General features: G+C 37.6%; 1 protein-coding gene across 3 annotated transcripts in view; it reads left to right on the top strand.

Moving 5' to 3' along the window:
• THSD4 (thrombospondin type 1 domain containing 4) overlaps positions 1–25,914 on the top strand; it is a 354,361-nt gene that overhangs the window by 302,705 nt on the left and 25,742 nt on the right. For all 3 annotated transcript variants that reach the window (XM_054836973.1, XM_054836972.1, XM_054836974.1), the window contains 5 exons: positions 14,914–15,089; positions 17,891–17,987; positions 18,916–19,158; positions 23,863–23,992; positions 24,676–24,880. In XM_054836973.1, coding sequence (XP_054692948.1) covers positions 14,914–15,089; positions 17,891–17,987; positions 18,916–19,158; positions 23,863–23,992; positions 24,676–24,880 — 851 coding nt within the window. The remainder of the gene's footprint in view (positions 1–14,913; positions 15,090–17,890; positions 17,988–18,915; positions 19,159–23,862; positions 23,993–24,675; positions 24,881–25,914) is intronic.

Genomic DNA, 25,914 nt, shown 5'->3' on the forward strand with positions numbered 1-25,914 from the left:
TTTAGACATGGGAATAAACAGTGTGTTTACATCACGTATTTGAGAAAAGTATTGAACAACTCCTTTGACGAAAAAGAAAACTCCCTTAGTTGATCAGTGGGGCAGCGATAGTGAGCTTCAGAGAATGTTATTGTTCAGAGAGCAGTATTTGCTGCTTTTTGTCTGTGTGTTAGGCCAGTGAAAGCCTTTATGTGTGTTGCTCAGCCAGTACATTATTTATACTGCAGTGGTTTACAGTATTATTCCATGTCTTTTTTTACTTGGCTTTTGTTTGGTTGTTTGGTTTGGATTTGAGTTGTGGTTTGGTTTTTGTTGTTGGTTTTGGGGTTTTTTGAGCAGAAGAGACTGTCAATGCAGATGTATGCAATGATTTTATTGGCTTGAGTGGAAGAGACGTTGTTGGATCAGCTGGTTATGGTTTCTTTGGTTGAGGTGGGCAGGGTTTGTGTTTTAGTTTACATTTGTTTTGGCAGTTAGTATCCAAATAAAAAAATGAGTAAATAGAAAAGAAATAAAAGGGGTGGAGAAAGTAAAGGAAAGAAGATGCTAATTGAAAGGCATTATAATGGGAAATACCAAAACCCATTCCAATAAAAATTCACTCTACCAATGCATTCTTTAAAATGCTATGGGGGGAATTTTAACCTGGATTTAGATAGACTTTGGAAATCATCAGAGAAATATCTGTGGATTGCTGTTAACTTGGATTGGTAATAATCATGTCTGATAAAGACTTTTTTGGTTCACTTCATTTGTTTAAATGTATTTTGTGCATGTTTTAAAATGTAGGTGACTCGATAGCTTTATTGAATGACTGTTTCTCAAATTCATTGCTTTATGTTATATATTAACTATACAAGCTCTGCAAACTTTGGCAGTTACTACCAGTCCTGCTGTGTGGTATATAAAGCAGCTGCATATCACATGCCTAGCCTCTAAAGGATCCTAAAGCCTCTCCTAAGTTTATATAGTTGACCCTCTTTGGCTTTCTTCTCTCAAACAAACAAACAAACAAAAAAGTTCTTAGTTTTTTTGGTCAATAGTTAGATCATTTCTGTATTTCGTTAGTCGGGAATAAGAGATAAATTGGAAGATGCATCATATACTTCCAGTTCAATGCTTGAAATGAAACAAAGGCTATGCAGTGCTTGGTTGGTGAAGTAAGAGCCATAAAGAACAGTACAGTTTTAAAAAAGATGTTTTAGTTTACTTGAGCTTTTAGTTCTTGGTTGTCAACAAGTTTGTAATGGTTTTATCATTAATATTAATAGTATAATAGCAGGGTAGCTATTGAACTAGTGCTTACATGGTTAACTATGGAATCAATGCTATGAAGCATATAAAGGCTGCAGGTGGAATGCAGGTGGATGTGTTGGGTGAAATCTTTTCCTGCTTGAAGATGAGGAAAGCTTTGCCAGTGACCTCCATGCTACAAGGCGGTCGCCTGACAAACTTGACTCTCAGTGCTGTGTAGGCAGAGGTGAGCCTGAATGAAGAAGGGGACTGAGCAGAAGGAGATCTTGGATACTTCTCTCTGGGCCACTTGGGCTGTAAATTATATTGTAGGAGGGAAGAAGGAAAAGGGATTATTCAGCAGAAATCACAGTGCAGTACAGCAGAGTTTATCCCAAGCCATGTCCTTTCCTTTAAAATAAACAACCAGCATACTTTCACCCTTGTGTTACATTGCAGAAGAGAGTGGAGTTAGGCTTTGCACTGGCAGTGGCTCCCTGATACAGCATGAACATTCTCCAAGACGGTTCCAGCCACTTTGATCTTGTTTCATTCCCAGCGGGATTCTAGACTCTGAGCCAATGTGTTAGAGCAGCACTCGATCCCAAGATGGCACTTGAAGTCAAATTTGTTTGCAGAATTGTACTACAAGGAGTTTATGGATCACAGTATATGCAGATAAACAGCTTACCCGCCAAAGAAGCGGTAGCTTGCTCTGTTAATGTATTAGAGCATGGGAGGGGATCTCTAAGGTACTCGCTCAGTGGAATACGACATGCATAGAAATATCAGTGCTTTGATTTATGGCTTGGCAGCAACCTGTGAATGTAACCACTTTAAATTATGGCAATCATTATGGTCTAGCCCACGAACAACTAGATTAAGAAGATTTATTTCTCTGTATTTACCCTCTCCCTGATAAAACTCCTATTTTTCACTTGAATCAGATTGAAATAGATCATATAAAGTTAAAGACTTTGTACTCTGGTAAGAAGCTGTGCTATCATTCAGTAGCATGAGGAGTATTTTTCTAGACATGTTTAACCTGTTGCCACTGCAGTAATTCCTTGATTTGTGTTTACAACAGAAGGCCAGTTTATTTTTGGGAGTGCAGATATTTAACAAGGTCTTCACTCATAGCATTCATAAAAAGACACACTTCTTTATCTCAAATGTGGAAAAAATGTTCCCAGCTGAATATGAAGCTAGGTGTACTACATGTACTTTTACAAAAAACTAAATTCACTCTTAATCGAAACAATGTGAAAAATGCTGTCTGAAATGCAGAATAGATAGATCGTGGATTATATAATTTTTGGTTTAGATGAAAATTAAGGCTATAGCTAATCACTTTTTATAGTTTTGAAAAATTATGCTGGCGAACTCCCATTAGAGGGAGAACATAGAGCTTATCAAACTTCAATATGAATTAATCAAAGACATAAAGACAAGGATTTTTCGTTTCTAAGGTGGAATTGTAAATGAGAAACAAGAAATTGCTTCTGAAATGTTGAATATTTAATGTTCAACATATGGTCATATTTCATGGTTTAGGAGCATAAACTTGGCCTGTTGTTGCTACTGACATTCCCGTAACTCCTCTGCAAAATCTGGGCCTGTATTAGTCTATGTATATAACAATCTCTGCTCAGTGTATTGATCAGGAGACCTATGGGACTGGAAGCAGAATGTCTAGAAGATCAAACTTGAGAAATACTGACACCTGTCTGCAGAACAATTTGCAAGAGATCTACTTGCACAGTGTAGATGGGAGAAAATAATTAACAACTTGGTAAAAGAATGAAAAAACCCCACAACTTTCTTGTTATTTATATATTCATTCCCACGTATGGAAAAACTTTAATTTAGTTCCTGATAGCAAAATAATTATATTGTTTGTACTAGTGATAAACTTAACTAATTTTCTTCTATTACCTATTCAGAATCTGGACTCCACTGTTTTATCCATGCTGCAGACAAAATACTGCCACTAATTAGCCAGACTGACTTAGTGATCTGGGGATAGACTCACAACTTGCAAATCCATAATTTTTCTGTGTATTTCCATGAAAACGTTTGATCAGAGAAAATAGGTAGCTTGGGAGTAAAGAATAATGAGAAGTGATACACTGAAATGATTTGTATTTGGGATAATCCTGTGCTTCTGAATAATTCAGTCATATTCTTTGTTGTTCTTGGACCTATAAAAATCATCAATAAAATGAGATTGTTTCCATTTTTGTCATGTCTGTAGGTTTCTGGGCTTACCTCCAGGTATCAGTCGTATGTTTCACATGGTTTGTCAAATAGCTTTGTCAAGTAAATATCAAATCAGTTCAGTCCCAGAGCATCTTTTTTATGTTTAAAAGTGCAGACTGCCATAAACAATAATGTGTAAGAGTGCCCCAAGCCCTGTAGCTGGAGAGTAATGTATGAGAACGTGGATACCAATGCTGAATTGACTTGCTCTATTTCCAGCTTTCCTCTGACCACCCAGCTTACTGTGCCAGGAATTCATCTTCTGGCAAAGTGTTCTCAGGTAAATGGAAACTGCCTTTCACTAGTGTATATATTATTTTTCTTTGCTAAGAGCCAAATACTCTGGAGGATCTGTAATAAATCAATGTTGCTTTAAGCTGAAGACCAAGGTTACTAGGCAATTGTCAGCTTTTATTGGAAGAGAGAATAAGTGAAGAACTGAACGTTTTTTCAGGGCTGGACACAGACAGTGGAACTAAGGCTATCTGGTTTAGTTTGTGGCCCGTATCCTTACCGTAACAGCCACTGAATTAATCAAAGCTCCTGTATCCTTACCATAATGGTCAATAAATGAATCAAAGCCAATCTTCTCCCAGCCATAGTGACCTCTGATTTCTCTTTGGTCTAGTAACTTCAGTCTCCGTGCCAGTGCCCTGTTCAGATCTACCTTGTGTGCTGGCCCTGGTTGTAAACTCTGCATATGCTGCTGGGCCAGCTGGCTGGCCTAGCATTACAGATAGCTGTGGGCTCATGCTGTAACCAGCTTTTCAGTAGGGGAAAACTGTTTTAGATCTCTCCTCTATCCTCATCAGCATTTGTTCAAATGTTACTGTATTTGAGACTTCAGCACCTTTGTCAGACTTGCCTGAAATCAGACACTAGCTTCCAAAGCCCTCCGGAGAGTGAGAGTGACAGACATTGAGCCCGAGGAATTCTTGTGTAAGCTAGGGGACCCAACAGATCTGTGTGTTTTGAGTTACAGTATTCAACTTTACCACACAGAGCATCCAAAATTCTTGAGAAATTCCACTTGAAATTTGAAACAGCTCAGGAATATTCATTAGCTCCAGTTTTTCGTTGCAAGGAATTAAAGCTATTTAGCAAACAAAAGAAGCAGTTAAAATTCTTTCTACTTCAACCTTTGATTCTTATGAGATACAGTGCTGTTTTTCTGCAGAGAGATCACAGTCGGCTGTTTCAATTTAGCTGTGTTAGAATTATTCCAGTTCTTGGCAATTGTCAGGAGTGCAAGGAGGTACAAAACATTTTTTGTTATGCCAGCTGGAGAAGGGAGTGAGGTATTTGCACATGTGCATTTCACTAATCTGGCCCTTCTGACTGAAGCAGTGTCTAGATTAGAAGATAATTCAATTGCATTTATCCACCCATAGGACTTAGGCCAAATGTGTGCTGAGTTTCTCTGCTGGGCTAACTAATGTGCAGCTGAGCTGTGCCAGAAGGCTCAGCTATCACGTTCAGAGCCATTAGCAGCCAGTCCGATCAACTCCTGAAATATAAGAACCAGATTCTAACTCAAATTATGCAGCTAAGCCAAATACTATAATCTGCAGGTTCAGTGGGAGTTGCATAGCTAAAATATCACATGCTACATTGGAAATTTATCCCTCCTGCAGACTACTAGTGCTGAATGTTGTTTGTTATTTCTAAATACTTGGTTTACAGCTATTGCCAGTAAAGAGTATTTCCTGATGTTATTGAGGTATGGTAGGAAATATATTGCTAAAAATTCAAGCCGTGCTTTTTCAGTGGAATAAGACTGAAATTCTTGTTAAGCCTTCTAAGAGCTGAAGTTCTGAGACTGCGACTTAGAAACTTCAACCTTAGTTATGCCCTGGCGAATGAGAAAAAAATGGCAGAAAGAGTTTTTGAGGTTCTGGATAGAAGAGCCCCCACAATTACAAGTTACATGTGTGTTATTCTGCTGATCAGTTCCTGTGTCCTCCTGAACCACAAGAGTTCCTTTGAGGTGCTGTATTTCATAAACCAGAATATAGATGTGCAGCTGCGTATACATGTAACAGTTTCTCTACAGATAAAAGATGTGCATCGTTCTTACTCCATTCCTCTGTATCTCAGTGCTGTCCTTTATCTTCTCCCAATTTCATTTCACTGAGTCTGCTTTTGTGCTAGCCCTTCTGTCCTTCCTCTTCAGTATTTTCAGGACAAACCTGAACAATGGTAAAATTGTATACCATTTACCATGGAAAACAGCAGAATATTTGCTCTGACTTTAGTGGAAGAAGGAATTCGGTCATATCCTCCTACCCTTTCAACTCAAGGGAAACTTCTGTGCAAGTTAAAAGAGAACGATCTTTTTATAGATTATTTTAGTAGTACTTAATAAAATGTATTTGAGGTATATAATTACAGACAATGGCTAGGTAAAAGTAAATGTTAAGCTCATCATTCTTTATCATGTACTGTCATTGTGTAGATTAATTGTGTTTTAGTGTAGCTCGTTTACAGAATAATAGGAAACCTGCTCACTTTTTCAATTATTGTTGGAATGATTCTTACCTTCAGGAAATACTGTGCTGGCCTTTTGATAACTTGTCTCTTACTTCCCCTCCAGTATAGAGGACTGTAATGTACTACTCATAAAATTCAGTGACTGTGTTTAGAAGTGAAGTCATTTCTTACAAGATATTTTTACTCATTGCCATCCATGCATTTTGATAAAAATTGGGAATCGAAACACCCTTGGTGCAGAATTAGATTGTTGTATCTTTAATTGTGATAGTGGTTACTGAGATCCTGACATAGAGCAACATTTGCATATATAGTTAACAGCATAACATTAATGCCCCCAATACTTTCCTGACTCCAATAAAGCCTGTCATGCTAAAGAGGACTAAGCACATGTATTTTTGTGCTAGAGACCTTGTAAACATAACACTGGTGTAAAGATGAACCTCATCTCTCTTGTTTCCTTTTATTCTTTCATTTGCTTTCTCAGTAAATATTAGTATGTCCTACAATAAGTGCTTTCAGAAACTAATTGTATGCTCCAAGTAAGTTCAAATTTAGAGTTATATCTCAAATTTGGGAGTATTGCCTCTGTGTAACTTACTCCCTGTGGAAAGCATGGGAATCATGTAAGTGTTATTAATTCTGTACTTATGAATAATAATATTAAAATGCATCAATCATTCAAAAGCCCCTGTTTGAAAAATGGGAAAAGGCTTTTTATTAGAGCAATTGTAAGGAGGGGAAGCAATAATAGGAAAAACCCTGAAAATGAAACCCAAGATGTGATTCATAAGGGGTGCTTATGCCTTGCAGAGGAAGAATTGCCAAAATGCTGAAATTCTGCTTTAATTAACCTTTTTACTTGCATCATCTGATCTGCTTCATGAACTCCCTATTTCAAAAGTTCCAGCCGATATACAGACATATATTTACAGTCTTACTCTAGCGGCTGGGTGAGTAAAAGGCTTTGAATAAACCCTCCGATTGATTAACACTAGTATTTGTTTTCAAAAGGTCCCTGGTTAGATTTTCAGTGTTGCACACTGTTCCACAGTGGGATTGAGTATGATGTGTGGGAGAGCAATAGTGACACTGAAGCACAATAAATGCCATATAATCACGTATTTTGCAAATGTCATTTCATATATCACTGTATGCATATTCTGCAGTAACTTGCATGTGCCAGAGCCTCAGAAGTTGAAGTGTGAGAATACTGTAGTCAGAGTGTGTGTTTGTTTCATTTTGCTTCTCATCTCATCAAAAGGACGTGTAACAAAAGAGGAAGGGTATACTAAATAATGCGGTTTTGTTTCAGTTGACTATTATTATAAGCCTGTATTAAAAAACATGCAGAAATGCTGCATCCTATTCTGGTACAATCTAAAGATGTGTGTCCTTTTGTAACGTGCAGATTGAAACTGAAATTTGTTTGGAGATTGTATCGAAGCTGTCGAGACTTTGAACCTGCTGTAGTGTCTAGCTCTGAATAGATCATAGGGCTATATGATAAATCAGTTTTGTTTCTCAAAGCTTGTATTATTTATTGCAACAATAGTTAATTGGCTGTTCTGCTTTGCTGCTCCAGCATTTTCCTTGTGCTGATGAATCAGCATAGCTTTTGGAGTCAGAAGGGAAAGAAGGAACAGGCATAACTGAGTGAAAAGGAAGCTGCATCAGCAAGGGGAAATTAGAGAGCAACAGTTTAATGAATACTCCAAAAGGAAAATGTTTGCTGCAGTGGCAGAAAACAAACATTTCTGTTTGCAACGATTAACTGTAAAAACTTTACCTTTAAGCAAGTAAATAATATTTTCTTTTTGCAGGTAGAAAAAACCAGCAATTTTTTTGAAAGCTATAGTGGCATTTGTTGCCTGAGATGACCAGCAAGAAGAGGCACGTGAGGAGCTCTGAGCAAGATTAAACTGTTCTTTCCGAGGACAATCTCAGAACTATCATGAAATAAAGAAATTATATTGACAGCAGTATTTTACTGTGAAACTTCACCCATGCTGCTGCTTTAGAGATTTGATAAATCAACATATAGAGAGGAAAAAAGAGAATTACACCTATGAACCAAAATTGTCTTGCCATTGTAATTAAAACTTAGGAAATACCTGCCCAAAAGTAGCAAGTTCAACAAAAGGCTGAGGCAGGATGAAAACTATGTATGTGTTTGTGTTAAATTCGTCTAGTACTTCTGGCCACTGCTCTTTCAGGAAAGCAACAGATGTTTGTGAAACAATATTTTCAAATTGTTATTTTGACACAATTTAACTTCAGATTCAGACTACACTTTTCAGAGTCAGACCAAAGGTACTAAGGTTCTGACATCAAAGCAAAACATTTAATTTTGTGTCAGAGTGATATTATTTGAAGTTTGGAGTTTGTCTGGTTTTGTTTGGTGAGCTTTGCCATCTAGTACAGCTGTAGATAGTGTAGGAAGAGCAATCAGTTTTTTTGGTTTTAGACTGCTTTTAACAGTGGGCTGCAGGGGAGCTTAAAACGGTAGTCAGAAAATCTAAAATGAAGAGTTAAGAGACGGCAATTCTCCAGGCAACAAACTGTTTGAAAAGTTGACAATAATTTGTCTTATGTGAATGCAGTGCTAAATCACTGACACATCTGTGCACCTAATTCAGAATTGAAATGTAGATTGATCACAGCGTACAACTGATGAAGCACAAAAAGCCTTTGTAATTTAGCTTTATCACTTCGTTAGTATTGGACTTACTTGTAACTTAGTCAAAAGAAAAATGTGTCAAAACTAGAGGACATTTCCAGAGACTCTTAAGTATTTTAAAATACTGTCAGATTATTTTGGGCCAAAACCAAGCTTAAATGAAATAGATAAGACAGGAGGAGGATGAGGTCTTAAAGAACTGTCTTAACAAATGTTATTTATTTTAAGTATGTCCTTGGAAGCAACTGCATTCCCAGCATCTCAGCTCTTGGTGATTGTGTGGAATCCAGAAAAGGAAATTGCCTAGAAACAGAAGTAGAACTGGCAATGCTGTTTTCGTTAAGCCTGCTGGATGCATTGTAGAAAAGTGGGCGAGCAAGATGAATGGCAAAAAGTAAATGAACTCTGATGGAGCTGGATTTCAGCACACCCATCTAGTATTAGTAATGAAGATTGTTTTGTGTATATAACAATATATATACAATATATATAATATATATAACAATATATAATTTTGTGTATATAACGTAGATGTGCAGTATGGAACTGCAGATTCAGAAAAGCCGGCTTATAATAAGTAGTAGAGGTTGAAGGTAAATTTTCTATCAGCTCAACCGATTTCTCATCTACCTGTTCTAACTTACCATTAAGTAATATTTTTCCGTTCTAACACTAAAGATTATGTGCCCAGTCTTCAAATCGATACAAATGTACTAGATGATATAATAAGTATATCAAATTTGGATACTTGTGCAGAAGGTTCTGGTTCCTCAGCTTTGAAAAAGGACTGGAAATACCACAGGATCCAGCTTAGTCTTGGTTTCAGGCAGGATCTAAAAAAAATGCATGAAAACTCCTATTATGCTTTTGTATCATGTTTGTTTCTGGTCCTCCCTGGACTGTGGAATAGTGGAGGGATACACAGGGGGATTTTTTTGTCCTAATGTTTGTATTAGAAAGTATTCTTCTGCATTAGGATAGTGTAAGGTCATACAGTACTTCTCAGTGGAGAGTCCCACTCTCTGGTCTGGGTTCTTTCTCACACTGTTAAAGTGACCAGTAATGGCTTTGAACTTCCAAAACAGTTGAAAGTTCAGCTTTCACACTTTGTCTCAGCTGTGCATAGTTAGAAGATGCCCCGTTTTTGTCATGGCAGATCTGTGTCCTTACCCTGTCTTTGTTGCCAGTGAAGAAACCGAATATAGTGCAAGAGATGAAGGTGTCCCACCTGCAGAGATACTGTCTTCAGATTGAATCTGTACAATCTGATACTAATTTAGGGCCCAGACAGTGAACTGCTGACCATTTTCTAATATCCTCAGTTGGCTCTAGAATAAGGGTTTTGTAGGATCAGACTGTTAAAGGTCATTTGATTCTTGCTGATTACGAGATTCTTAACCCTACTAATATTTCTTGAATTAAGCTCAGAGTCCTGTGGGAGCTTTGCCATGACCTCAATAGGAGTTTGAATTCAAAAGGTCAGAGGCAAATAATACGTAATTCAGTTGACAGCAAGTGTGCCAAATTTCTCCTAAATGTTCTGTAACTAAGGTGTGTTCTAATAATTAGCAAATATCTATGCTTTCGGAAAGGAATTACTTAACTAATGCATATTTCATTATTTTAAAACTGTAGATTATTTAGTCTCTAGACATTTTGCTTTTTTTCTCTGTATGCATTGGAGGGACTTGCAAGTAGCCTAGTAGCTGTATACTATGACTTACAGTATTTCTCGATTGTGCTCTTTCTTTATTGACTTTAAATGTATTGTGTATCCCATACTGCAAGGCTGACAGGTATGAAGGCAAACTATGTTTTGTAAAACTGAATAGTTTAAAAAAGTAAACAAACAAAAAAGAAGTATCTGAAGTTGTCTTCAAGTACTTTTGGAGAGAGAGTTTTACAATCTATACACATTCAGAAATAGCCAGTGGTTTTCAGAGTTAGACTCGTGGCATGGCAGCTGGTCGTAAGCATGTGCTGTTCAGAGTTAATGTCCAGTTCGATGCAGTCCATTTGTTGGACTTTTCCAACAACCTCCCTACTTCCAAATCTCTCTCACTGTTACGTTTCTCATTAGCAACTTGTGCATGGTTTTTACCATGAAACTTGCTTGTGTCATAGGAGATTGCACCAAGGGTATCTTTAGGGTTTAGTGGTACAAGGTGCACCATTCTGTGCTGATTTTTATAATCCAGTGTGTGAATATTTTAGATTTATCTCTGAAAGCTCCATATAACATACTTTCATACAGGAAAATTAAATAGTAGAAGCTTTGTGTTTATTTCACTTCTTTCATCGTAGTGCTTATTCGGAAGTAGTCATATTATTCACTGCAGCTGTTTCTGGGCACTTTCTTTAAAGATGCTGGGCATGCTTTGTTGTTTCTAAAGAAAACTAGTTTAGCCAAAACATTCTTACACTTTAATTTGACTTCAACGGCAACAGAATTTTAAAAAAAAAATGCTTATTAAAATAAAAAATACCAAAAATGTGCTCTAAATGTGATGTGTCAAGTGAAAATTTTGCTGAGGTGTAAAAATAAGATAGTTGCTACACTTTGCCTATAAGATGCTGTGGTTTTATTGGCAGCTGTAAAACAAACGTGGCTGGAGAGCCCCATCCGTCTCACCCACTTGCCTTTTCTAGCTGCCTCTGTTGAGGAAATTCATTGAATAATTTTTTTACCATGTTTTATAAATCTTTGAGTTGCATCTTGAGTGCATCTGCAGCTTATCAAGGTTCCCTGGATTAAATCACCAGCAAGACATTTGCAATTAACTTCAACAGCACAAGCCTTCACTTTGTTTCACGCTGACCAGTTGCAAGCATGCAGTCCTCTTCACAGAAGGGAGGAATTAGTCTCTGCTTCTCTCTGTTTGGGTCAGGACCAAATGAGAAATACTTAATAATTTTAATATATGGGAAATAACTTTGATTCTGTCTGTCTAAAGACTTTATGTGGTTTGTAAAGCAATTAAGTAGGACTTAGGACACTGTTCTCCCAGACAAAAAGGCCTTAGGACAGAAAGTAAATATACTGTATTACTCTGAATATTAGTGCTGTTGCCAGGTTTGAGAGGTTTCATTTTGTTATTGGTACTGTGCCTATGCAATTTTGGGTGAAAATGCACTGCAGATAGTGAGGTACTAGCCCCACAGGTAAAATATTTCTCTTCAGATATGAAGTGGTTAGAAAGGAGTCATTCAGCAGTGTTTACAAAACATATCAAACTGTACATGGATCGGGATGTTTCCAGTTTTCTGAAGCACAATGGGACTTCCTCCCAGCACTGTATGAGTAGAGATGATGCCATTTTCATGGCTGATATTGTATAAATTATTTTTTAACTAATGTTCACAGTATAGAGACTGTTTTGTTGATGTGTCAGAAAAATGAGACCTGGGAAGCAAGTGGATGTATGATAGCTCTTGGGAAAATAAAGGTGTAGCATTAAGTAAAATAAAATTTCAAAATGTGTGAATACATTTTTACAGGTTCTGATCCAGAGCCATTAATGTCATTTAAATTTTTGACTGTAGTTGCAAACCAAATGTACCAGGTCCTTGATTATGCCAGCTATTTTAGTGTTCTTTGGGGAATGATACAGGCTAACTTTGCTTTCCTTCAGAAGTCCAAAACGGTGGGAAGTTCTCCACCATGACTCATGCCTTCTGAGTTTATGTGGGTGCAGCTCTGTCTAGCCACTCAAATGCAGTGAGTGTTTTGCATAGGGAGAAGTTCAAGTCTGAAACTTGACACATCAAGGCTCTTTACAGAGAAGTGGTCCACGGGCAGTCCTATGTTATTTCCTTGAAAGTGAAGACTGTCAACAATACGGGCTTCTTTCTCATAGGTTCGGAACTGATGATAGCCAACTTAACCTTCCTACATCTTATATCTTGTCCAGAACGATGAAAAAACACTTCACAGTATGTAAAGAAGGAAATGCAATAATATAGTGTTTTAAATTAATGTATCTACTTTTATACCCATTCTGTTCAGTTACGACCTTGTTTTCCTTTTAATGAAAAACAGATTCAATCCTATTAAAATTTTTTCTTGCACAGAGATACTAATAATAAAGACTAAACTAATTTATATTTTAAATTTGCAGATTGCACATGTGTTCTCATATAATTTGTTACTCCACTCTGAAAAAGTAGTTTGCTGAGTCCTTGTCTCTCCAGAAGTGTGACTGTACAGCCCAGAGAACTGCAACTCAAATCTCGTTAGTAGTAGTTAGATAATATATTAGTATTGCATACCTCTCTTTCTGCATTATAAGGCAAACTAATGCAAGCTACCTTGAAATCATGACCGTAACTGAAAATTCTAGTTGGTTGGTGCTTGAAGACTGATAAAGTCACCCACTTTGCAGCTATTTACTTTTACTAATTTAAAAAATAATCTATCAGTCCAATCCCTTCTTGAATCTTACTAAAGTGTTCCCCTCAGCAGCCATGACTTTCCCATATTTTTTTTGTTTTGAATTGGAATAACTGATTTGTAATCCATATGTCTATATTTGTCTGCATCTTTATCTGTAACTATGGAATTTTCTCAGTACAGAAAGTTTTCTTTCAACAAGGGAGTGCTCAAAGAAGAGTAATGAAGTGATTGACACGGTTTCTGAAATGTGGCAATAGTATTGCACTTAAAATCACTAATTTATATAAAAGAACAATGATATTTGCAGTGTGGTTCTTTATTGCTGTCTCTTTTTATCTTAATATGCCCTTACATTGACATTTTGTGACTGTTTCTCACCAGTCGCACTAATATTCTTCACTGAGAGGCCTGCAGCAAAAGCAGAGAGACTGCTTCTATTGATTAATTCAGATGCCTGGAATATGTAAGAACAATTTCAGTTTCTTTTACAATGTGTATTACTTTGGAATTAATAGCATAAATTTAATTTCCCATCATTTAGGCCACGCATGTAGGCTTGTTAAGTTTTTCCCAGCAGCATAAATAGTTGTTGTGTAATGCTGAGAGCATTTTAACGTGAGTGTCGCAGCTGTTGTGACAGGACAAAGAAGGAACAGTCTCTGGAATAACTGGGTCCTCAACCTTAAATTTTTATAAGTTCAAAGCTCATAAATTGAATTTGCATTAATAAGTAAATTGCCAAGCAATATACAGCCAAGGATATTAGTAGATTTTGTTGTCTGTTTTAAAGTCTGTATTTAAAAGCAAATTTTGTAATAAAATGGAAAATTGTTGAGTAGACCCTTTAGAGAAAGGGTCGTGTTTTTCCTGTGTATTTAAACAAGGTCTGATGTGGTTTCAGCCTCAAGGTATTACTATATTTTAAAATACATAACTGTAATATTGCATAAAATTATGCACGTGTATGTGGCAGGAGTTTCTGACCTAAAGGACTTACAATTGTAGTCACATAGATAAAGGAAGTAGGAACAAGAAGGAACAGAGGCACCTAGACATCAGTGACTTGCCCGTGATGACAAAGGGAATGCACTGCACAACTGGATATTGAATCCATATTTTATCCTTCCCTGGCTAGTATCTGATTTGCAAAGTTACTTTTCCTTACGCAAGAGATCCTACTGGCATTTTCAGGCAGCTCATCATTCCAAAGAGTGCTGCAGATGAGGGCTCTGCAGATGTTCTGGCAAAAAAATCATGTTCTGAAAAGGAAATGGAAGGAGTAGCCAAATGGCTTTGTGAAGAATAACTGGAATATTTGGCAACTCAGGATATTCGTGTGTCCCTAAATTGTTTGGTGCTTCTGCATTGTATAACGTACTGATTTTCTGTATCTGCCTCTGTGTTTTGTTCTGTCTAAATCACAAAATAGTCAATTCAGTAGGAAGGAAGTGGAGGAAAACCACTTCCTCGGCATCCATGTGTGTTCAGTGTGTGCTGCTGGCTGGCTGACAGTCACATGACAACCTGTGAGAAACTTGAAAAAGGTTTCCAAGCTATCTTTGATTTTTCTTTCTCTTCTTGCAGCATAAACATGCCAAGTGTTTGGACAAAGTTTTCTAAGCTTGGGGGTTTTTTGCACAACTACTAATATAGCTGTTCTTTTCAACAGCCCCGCAGCTTTGTCCCCTGGCATCGGAGAACACGTAACAGTGCCATGCACCTTTGGGGGTTTGTGTATAGGGTTTGTGTGGCAACGTTTTGGTAGCAGGGGGGGGCTACGGGGGTGGCTGCTGCGAGAAGCACCAGTATGTGAAGGTGATTTCCTCTGATCTTGTGTTTCTGTCCCCATCCTCTTCAGCATTGCGGAGTCGATCAGGACGGTCTATCATCAATGGAAACTGGGCAATTGATCGACCTGGGAGATACGAAGGTGGTGGGACAATGTTCACTTATAAACGCCCAAATGAAATCTCCAGCACTGCGGGAGAGTCCTTTTTAGCTGATGGTCCAACAAATGAAGTCCTTGATGTCTATGTAAGTTTCTTGTATTTAGATAAATCTTCTTATGGAAGAAAATTGTTCAGTTCATGGTTAACATGGAACACTAAAATTGCATTCAGTACCAATGCTTTGTTACTGTTTTGTTCCTTTAATTTTGAAATGTTGTATTTGATAGTTTACTGTTGCTCCCATGTTGTTCCAAATCATAGGAAATTTAAATATCAATGAAGTCTTTTTCTGTCAGACTTTACTAATACGGTAACACCAATTTTACTTGTTCAGTAAAATAGACATAAAGGATATAAATGTCTGGGGTTTCTTTTGTGTACTGGATTTTCTCCAGATACTTTCCTACTTGAGCAAATTTGACATAGTTTGATTTTACAGTGAACTGAAGTAAATACCTACATCAGACAAGGTCTCTCACAGAGTGATACCATCTCAGTTTTCTTTAAAGGAATCATAAGTCCAAAAAACTGTTTAAAGTGGGATTTGAAGCAGGGCAGTTTTAATACGAAGCTGTGCGAGGCGGCTGTAGATGATAGCCATTTGAGAAAGGAAGAAAACAAATTGTGGCTAAGAGGGGGGAATCATATTGGAAAAGCTGTTTACTTCAGATGGGCAGGTTTTTATTGCATCATATTGAGATAAAACAATATAACTGGGATTGATTGCAATTTCTTCAAAGGTAAATGGTTTGTTCTGAGATTACACACTTTGACATGGTAAAATCCATTCATTAAAAAAATGAGATGAACTGGTGATATGGTGGTTTCATCCAGCTACGGCTTTTTTGCCCTTAAGTGCAATATGGGGTGGAAAAGTGAGTGTGCTGGGTTGCTTCACAGAAAAATTAATAGTAACTACCCTGATTACTCAGCTGGGAAAAGTTAGATGTTGACAAAGTTATTCCCTATCTGCTATATGGTGTCTTCACAAAGCAATCTAATAATTACGCAAACATTACTTCTTTTTGGATAATTTCTGATTGATTGCAATGTAAGACTGGCAAAAGCCTGGAAGGTGAAACAGTTGGGCTCCTAGATTCTGCCATGCAGACTCCATGTTTTTAAAATATACATGTCATTGTGTAGTTACAGGATGCTGTGAGCTGAGGTTTGGTGTTAAGTTATTATTGTTAGTCGATTGATGCCACATATGTAATGACCCAGAGAGAAAAGAATCAGGAAGTGGATTAAACAGGTATTTCTAAAGTAACACCTTAAAAAACCCTTAAGCTTAAATGTATAATGTTTTATTGTTTTGGTTTAGGCTTAGTCTCTTTTCTTTTCTTTTCTTTTTTTTTTTTGCTTTTGCAATGAATATAAGTAAGCTGTCATGATGGGCATAGCTTTATCACTTTTGCTCTGTGGCTGCTACTCTGGATTGCCACATACTGGACTCTTATCTGAGATGTTTCTTGTAGATATGAGGAATACTTACAGTTCCTTTTCAGCTGATAGTGTGTTTTTCAATATAGTGTGGGAAGATAAAAATGGATAGTGCTGGATGAAAGAAAATCAATCATCAGTATAACACAGACTCTCTTACGGGTTTGAAATTTGTAGCCGTGCAGATACAGATGTCTTTTTTCAGATTTCGTCTTGCAGTTCCTGAATCATGTAGTTTTCTTTTCATCCATTCTCACAATCTTTATGGTCTGTGTAGAAAAATGAAGAGATTTTCAGATGGGAACTCCAAATGGCTTTCTGTTCCTTTTTCCTGAGATCATGCTGTCTTTCTTCTACTATAAAAATGTAGAAGAAAGAGCTGAGTTACAGCAGTTTATAATTAGCAAGATAGATAAAAAAAGATGCAAGTTTTGTCCAAGTGCGAAGTATACATTGCTACAAAGACTTAGGTCCATTAACTCAAAGCAAAACTATTGTAGAATTCCAGGTATTTTCCTGTAGGAAATCTGTGACAATATATTCATGGGGACTTCATCAGTTAAGCTCTTTATAACATGTGCCTGTCAGTTGTTTTGAGAAATGTGATGGAAAAACCATGAGAACCATTGGAAAGCTGTTCATGGAACCATCCTAAGAACAGGGTCCTGGTTCTGGAAGGTGGGGGTTACTCTCTCACTCAAGTAGGCTTCACAGTGCTCAGTTGTCTCCGGATCAAACACAAAGAAGGGTGTATTTTTTGGATAACAAAGTAACATGAGAAGGACCAACCCTTACAAAAAATATTACAGGCAATGCATTATTAGGTGGTTCAGAAAAGAGAATGATCTTTGAGGGACAGAGTTTAGAGGAACAGCTATTATATTTGGCAAGGAAAAAGTGATTTTGACACAAGGGAAAACAAAGTTCTCAATCCCTAGTTGGTGTTAATTGGTGTGATGAATTTACTTGAAGTGTAATTGTGATCTGCTGGGTCACAAAGCCGTTGGCACAGCATGACTTTTTTCTTCTCGGCCCATGGTTTGTTGGAACCAAAGAGCTAGCACAAGCTGTGGTGTTTGTTTGGTTTTGTTTTGTTTTTTAAAAAAATACATTAAGTTAAAGTGTAATCTGATGCTTCTACCAATCTCCACAGCCGCACCTTGGCCCTGAGCATGTCATTTTGCATTTTTCAAAGGAGATTTAGAGAAACGGTTTCTCTGCCATCACAAACTAGCTCAGTTTGCAGACATTGCAACCTGTAGTTTCTTATTTTTTCCAGAAACAAGTATCTGGTTTTGCATTTTTTGGAGACAATCATTAACCCTTGTTTCTATCCTGACCAATGATAAATAATGTTATGTAGTTGATCAGTTCAAGTATGTATTTAAGCATTAGTAATATAACAAGTGGAAGAAGTGATTGAATGGCTGTTTTTCTTTCTAGATGATACATCAGCAGCCTAACCCTGGTATACATTATGAGTATATCATTCCAGGAGACAATGTCATTAGTCCTCAGTTGCTTACTCACAGGAGGCCAGGTAAAATGCCACTATTTCCTGTTATTAAACACATTTTGTTACCCAGTAAGCTAATGGAGAAATTCATACCATTAAATTCAGTGTGAATGGTGCCATTGATGTGGGAGAGGCTCAGAATTTCACCCTACATGTTGAAAGAGAAGTCTCGATAGATTTGGTAACTTCAGTGAATTAATACTGGCAGGGATTATTTATACTGTAGCAGGGAATCTGGTCACATATTTCTACTTTCAGTAATGATTTTGTTGTTTAAATGTTAACCATGCCTTTGCATGAGCTGGAGTGTTGTAACCATGTCTCAGAAATGAAATAGAACGTGATTTTTCTCTTCAGAGTTTGAGATAATTTAAAACAACCCTTTGCATTTTCTCTTTCCTCTCCCAACTGGAGAGGTTCAAGCACAAAACTGTTGCCCTCCCGAGCTAGAATCTAGAGAGCTTGTGCTCCTGACTGAGCTGTGGATAATGTGCAGTGTGTACTGGTAGGAAGTTCTGAAGGATAGCTGAAAATTTGCAAGTGAGTTTGGTCATACTTTTAATGTTTGTGACTTGCCTTGAGAGATTTCTAAGTGTGTTTGCAGTCTATTTGTAACAAGGAGCAGCTGTGCTGTGACACGGGGAGGCACAGAATACATACAGGGCATGGTACGAAAAAAAAGCTTTGGGAAATTTTGACACTGGGTGCGTTAACTCTACAGTGTGTTTGGAGATTCTTCATCTTTTAATGTATTTGCTGGCTGAGACTTCATTATCTTAGTTTAAAACAATACAATCTTTGCAGGACAGTATTAGGAGGTCTCTGCATAGCAGATTAAAGCTGCTTTCAAGTTTAATGATGCTCCAGTTGTGATTATTAGTGGATGAAAACATAGACTGATATTTGCAAGTGAGGCTCATTATTTTACTTTTTCGTCATTGTTCATCATCAGGGGAGCCCTTGAATGGTCAATTAGGAATGCCAGAAAGTACAAATCATGAGGATGAGGATTTGCATAGGGAGACAGACACTCTCACTGGACAGTCAGCTGGAACTTTTCCAGTTATTCAGCCGGGAAGATTTCCTTCTCATCAGCCAGAAAACCAGGTGTCTGCTGTGCAACCACCAAGACAAAACCGAGAACACAACTGGAAACAGATTGGAAAAACCGAGTGCACTACTACATGTGGGAAAGGTAAGTGCTTCATACACCATGCACAGAAAATAGATGACACGGGAAGATTCCAGCGTGGGAGAGGAGAAGCATGGAGAGAAGAAGCAGTGTGACTATTCAGCAGGTCTTGTATGCACAAAGCATTGCTGGACCTGGTGTTTTATCTTACAAGCAAAAAACATGTCAGTACTATTATGTGTGCTTATATTTAAATCAGTAGAAACAACAAAATTTAAAATATGAAATACAAAGTATGTAAATTAAAAGGGAATATATGGCATTTACCTCTGAAAGGAGATATTTCAGGATTTTATGGCAAGGTGCTCTTTCTCACACTCTTGATACACAGCTGCTTTCCTTAACATTCTTTGGCATTCTGTCCTTCCATTTGGCCTCTCCAGCTTTGTCAGATAACACCTGTGGTGCTTTTTGTGGCTTTGTCAGTGGTTTTCTGATCTTTACAGAAAGGTTTCACAGGGATTCCATTAGCCATATCTTTGCCTCTTTGGATGTTGCTGGAACAGCAATAACGTGACTTCAGAAAACTGAAGTTTTCATAGGGGAGAAGTGGGAAGGGAGAGGGACAGAAAGGGACTGGTAATTAGTGAGCTTTTGGGATGTGATGGATATACTACTTTGAGCTTGCTAGATCAATCTTTGCCCTAAGACATTCACAGTAACCTCAGATTCAATAATGCATAGCACAGGCAATTATTTGGAAGAATAAGTTTTTGTGATAATAAAAGTGAAATCTTTTGTACTATACATAGCCACCTATCACCATACCTGAAATAAAGACATACCAATGAGGGAACTCAGCTGACTGTCACCCGTTCATATACATTGAGAACATTTGCTTCCTGATTAGTTTAAGAGGACACTTTGTGAGTTTGATCCAAGATCAGATGAGTGTCCATGCTATAGCTACAGATAGAGCTAAAAAAATCCAGCAATATTAATACCAGTCAAAATTGCTTCCCAGTATATTGAGAAATTTTTTTCCTTGGAGCAATTACTACAGAAGTGTTAGAGCTAAAATAAAGCCTATAAAAGTCAGAAGACTTTTTGAAGTCATCCTTTTTGTGGAGAAAAGGAGGGAATGTAAACCACAATTATTTTTATTGGCATTTAAATACACGATGTGTCTTTAATACAAGTCATATGGGCAGAATCTTTAATTGTACCTGATTATTGCTTAGCAGAAATCAGTGAGAATCACTTGCTGAGTGTCTGGATTATCATATTATATACGTGGTGAATTTTAGTATCCAAATCAGGTAATTTGTGATGCGGTTGCACACATCAGGGTAAATGAATTCTTCCTTTACATCCTAGAAGTCTTGCTTGTATTTCCTGTGGACATTTGAATATAGTTCTTGCCATTTCCTCAGGGATCTGGTAGCTATTGGCAGTGGTACTAAAGAAATATGAGTCAAAATGATGATAGCAAAATTGTAGGGAAACAGAATTCAAATTATATCTTTCACCCTCCCATACAGCTTAAATGTACTCCATGAAATTTAATGAGAGAACTATCAAAAATTAGTATCTCTCTTCTCATTATTTAGAGAATGCATGAGTGTTCTGATCAAGTTAAATTCAAATTAGGTTTTTCTGAAGTATTAGTGTAAGTTAGCTGGTGAGATACAAAGCCTTACTTTTGGCAGAATTAAATTCTTGAACAAGTATAACTTTAGTGGGGGTTGTAACTTTAAATTTTCTATCCTGAAATTGAAGTGTGCCAGCCAACAGTTACCATCAACTACAGCCACCCTTATTTTATTTAAAGTCATAATTTGGAATTACTACAGATCTCTGCTGCAATATTTTTTGAAAACATGGCTGAATGTATGGAACTCCTTTCTTTCTATTTCTTGATCACAAGCATGAGTTACCTGTTGGTTGCATGACAAAGGAAATTTATTTCAGTAAGTCAGGATGAGATGTTTGAATTATTAATTTCAAAATATGGTAATACAATTGAAAAAATTATTTAGCAGTTACCATTAAATCTATAGAGATTTTGAGATCCAGGAGGTAAAAAATGTGGAGCTAATTAATCACAGATCTTAGACAAAGACTGCAAATTCAAGTGGATATTTAGAAATAGAAAGCTGGAGAAAACTAATCTTCAGTCCAGTGGCCTAAGACTTGGTAGTGTCAATAACTTATGAATCGGTGTCACTGACAGTGCAGGCTTTGGTAAACCCACACTTGAGGTACGTAAGCTTTAACTTTTCTACACTCTTTGAGGACAAAAATACCAACAAAGATGCAGCTGAGTTTTCTGTGCAAATTGCCTAGGTCTTCTAGATAAGATGGGACTTCTTTTTGCTTTTGACTCAGAGGCATGACAGTTTGGGGTTTGTAAATGTGCAGCCATATATTTTGATCTAAGGAAAAGAGAGATCTAGTTTGTGGAAAGATGAAGCCTTTGTACTGATAACTTGTGCCCTGCTTCTTCCTGTCTCGCCAGTAACACGGAAAAAAACCACTTCTCTGTAATCTTTCTGATGCTTGTTCTAGAGCCACTGTTGTATAGGGTACATTCCTGAGATAGAGTGGTAGCTTTGCTAGATAAACGTAGGGGTTTCAGACAAGAGCAGCGTGAATGTGAGCAATGAATTCTGTTGAAAATGTGCTTGCTTAAAACACCTGAATTTTGTTTTTTATCTCATTCTATTTCTGATTGCAAACACTGAGAATTAGGCATTTACGACTCTGCCTTCAGGTTGTACACTGTATTTTCCTAAATTCTGAAGTATATTGTTAATATCAAGGTCAGTATAGTTTCACTTTAAAAATAGAGCCTTATTCAGAACGATCACACATTATCCATGCATTTCAAAGGCAAAATGACAGACAAGAAATCTGAGAAGGAAAGCATTCCAGGAAAAGTTTGTGGGAAGAAGTGTAAACTGTGTATCTGCTTGTGTGGTTGAGTAGCATTCCACTTGTGCTTAGTTCATTCTGTGGAAGAAAGTTACATCTAACCTGAGCAAAATGTTTCTCTCTCAGTTCAGAGTTAATTTTCCTGTTCATGGTTTCTTTGTCTGTAATTCTGAATATCTGCACTAATAAGGCTTCAATGCCAACAAATAATGAGTAATTTAGAATTACTTGTTGTGGGATAGCCTAAAACAACTAAAATCACCCATGTAGTGGGTCTAGCTTCAAGTGGCTGAACTGGCAGTTGTGGGTTGTACCTTGACCACTTCTCTTTGGCTGAGCCCTGTTTCTCTTGTAACCAAATTGCTCCTGTTACCACAGAGGTGTCCTGTGCCATTACTGTACCACAGAGAGAGGAGGGGTTGCTGCCACTTTACGTGGTATAAACATGGCAGAGACACAATCAGCAGACTTTTGTACTACTAAAGAACTAAAAAGAAATTTTTCCCCAGTTTTCCTTTTGCTGTTTATGTACTTGTAGAGTTGCCTTTCACATCCTTTGCCAGATTTAACTCCAGGTGGGCCTTGCCTTTTCTAACCCCATCCCTGCACAATCAGACAGCATCTCTGTACTCCTCCAGGATCACCTGCTTCTGCTTACAACTCTGATACTTCCTTTTTATGCTTAAGTTTAGTTAGGAGGTCCTTGCTTATCCATGCAGAACTCCTGCCACCTTTGCTTGATTTCCTACTTGTCAAATCAGACCTCTCTTGAGCTTGGAGGAGGTGGTCTTTGAATATCAACCAACTCTCCTGGACGCCTCTTCTCTCTTGGCTTTATCTCATGGAATTCTTCCAAGCAGTTCTCTGAAGAGGTTTGGGTCTGCTCTTCTGAAATTCACCATTGTGTTCTTGCTTTTTGCCCTGCTCCCTCCTCTTAGAATCCTGAACTCTACCATTTCATGGTCACTGCAGCCAACACCGCCCCAGATTTTCACATCCCTGACTTTTTCTTCCTTGTTTTTATGTATCAGGTCTAGCAGAGCGCCTTTCCTAGTTGGCTCCTCCATCACCTGTGTCAGGAAACCTGTTAATGTACTCCAACCTGTCACTTGCCAAATACAAGGCTTGTTAGCACCTTGCTCTTTGTCATCATTTTGGTAGTCCATTTGCAATAGTAATAGAAAGAAGTGTAGTTCTGTCTTTCTGCTCTAGCATGAAAATTATGTAAAGCATTAAATATGGAGAGTAGTAATTTTTAGTGAGTTTGTAGTCTTACACTAATGTTTAACCTGTAAGCTTTATCTTATGAATCTTTAAAAAAACAGGTAAAGTGGATAATATTCTCATGTGTTTACTTACCACATAACTCTAAAGTAAGGAAGCTCAGTTTCTTTCCAGAAGCACAGCAGACTGACTGCTAAATATTTCCTCCTCTCAAGTCTGTGTTGTGGCCACGTGGCTGCATTTTTTTAAATTGCCTGATGTTGTGGTTTTGCCCAGCCAGCAGCTTGAGCACCAAAGCCTTGCCACACAAACCCAATACACCTGAACACTTCATGTTTGTACTCTCTGAACTATAAAGATCTCATGCAGACCAAAGAGCATGTTTTCTCAGCCTTTCCTATGATGCCGTGCTGTACTTTCTGTATACTAAGGACTTCCCTTAATACTACAGTGTAAACAGTATAGTATTCAGCTCTCACCTTTGGAAATTTTGGATAAAATCTTAGTCTGTTTCCTGTTGTTACGCTTTTTCTTTCTGCATCAGTGTTGGATGCTACTGTTATGCAGAGTCTTTTGCAATGCATCACCTAATTTGCTTCTTCGTTTCAGGATCACAGTACCCAGTTTTCCACTGCGTCAACAGAATCACTCACGAGGAGGTATCTGAGAGTTACTGTGACAGCAGCACCAAACCAATTCCAGAAGAGGAGGCCTGCAACCTCTTCCCGTGTCCAGCTTTGTAAGATATTATTTAAGTCAAGTGAAATAAGCCAATGTCATTGAGGTTTTGCGTATGAAAGACACTATTCTAAGTGGGAAACTAGGTTGAACTTCTAAGTAGTATGCATTTGTGTCATAAAGGGTAGTGGATATTTTTTCCTTACTTGTTCATGGCCGCCTTCTCCTTCACAGGGAGCAGTAGCGTTCAGAGAAGACAAAAACAACGAGTGTAGTAACTTTTCAAAATTTGTCTGATTGTTCAGGCATGCACACTACATGCGGATATGTTACATGATTTTTGTGGTATTGTCCTTTTTTACAGCCTTTGCTGCAGAAAAATTTTATGCTACGCATCTTAAATTTTAGGGAAGTGTCATTAGAACAATAATATATATTATAGATAGATTCTTTAAAAAAACAACCGGCTATTAGTGGTTTATTGTTTGTAATATGTCTTGAAACCATGAATTGTGCAATCTGTATGCATGCTTATTATTATCAACCACTACAGGTAGATTGGTTACAAGTATATGACATTGTTTTCATAAAAGATTAAGTTATGCATGCAGTGGCTTAAGTGTTATTTTATAAGATTCTATACCAGCATCACAATCATGTCATACACGTTCTGTTAAGATTAGTATTAGGGAAATCTTCACTGAAAAAATATGTACTCTTTTTTTTTTTTGTTTCTCTCTTTAGCTGGGATATAGGGGAGTGGTCTGAGTGCAGCAAAACATGCGGCCTTGGTATGCAGCATCGACAAATCTTATGCCGGCAAATGTATGCCAATCGTACCTTGACAGTTCAGCAATACCGCTGTCATCACCTGGAGAAACCAGAGACAACCAGCACTTGCCAGCTGAAGATCTGCAGTGAATGGCAGATTAGGACAGAGTGGACTTCAGTAAGTATGATTGATTAATTTGGGGCATAAAACCTTAGAAAAGAATAAGAATAAGAAACCTTAGAAAAGAATAAGAATTTTCTTCCAGGTATCACGAATCAAACATGAAATTTGTTTTTGTTTAAAATAAGGGAAGTGGAATGTGAAAAGCCTTGGAAATATGTGAATCTTAGTTCAGGAAAACTCTGCTTGATTATGTTTTTTTTTTTTCTGGTTTACTGTTTGTAACCAGAAAGAAAGAGTGATCGAATAGTACAAAACACACACATGTGTGCCTACAGAAGTACACAGGCTTTCTGAGCAATGCTTTTTTTCTTTGAATGCTACATGAAGTAGAGTTGGGAGAGTCCTGATAGGTTTGCCTGTGGTGGCAAACTTACTGCTCTTCCTCATAGCATGTAGAGCTTAGTTCCAAGAGTTATTTAACCTTCCATATGTATTAAGGATAGAGTCAGTAGTTGCTTTTATGGTAGTTGGTTTGAGGCAATTTCAAGACTTTCAGATAAATCTGGATGGTACTTTTTTGAGCTTTAATTTCTGTGTTGTTTACAAAAGGTTTGACCAACCTGACAAACCATCCTAGATACTTTCACGGCCATTGTGTGAAAGAGAAAAGATCCTGGTGTATTAGGTGTAGTGATAAACAAATCTCCTTCAGTTAGCCATGAAACAAAGCAAAAAAATTTTACAGTTGCTGAATTATGTGGGTGGATAGATCGTGGAAAAAATCCAGCTTAAACCCTGAATCTAAACCTTCTTTTTCCTTTCAACTGAAGTGGTTCCTTGCTCCTAATTCCCCCAGCCTGTGCTGGAGTGGATGTCGCAGCATGCACTGTGGTGTGCAAGGGCTACCTGCGATGGCAGTAGCAGCACAGCTTTCCATCCACACAGTCACGGTGGGCTGAAGAGTCATGCAGCAGACGTCGTGTGGCTTTATAGTGGGTCTTCCCTCATGGTAAAGCCTATGTGAGTTAACTCCCTCACTTGCTGCATTTCTGAGGCTGATGGTGGCTGTTAACTTTCTAGTCATGAAG

The sequence above is a fragment of the Grus americana genome, chromosome 10, assembly GCF_028858705.1.
Source record: "Grus americana isolate bGruAme1 chromosome 10, bGruAme1.mat, whole genome shotgun sequence".
Lineage (NCBI taxonomy): Eukaryota > Metazoa > Chordata > Aves > Gruiformes > Gruidae > Grus > Grus americana.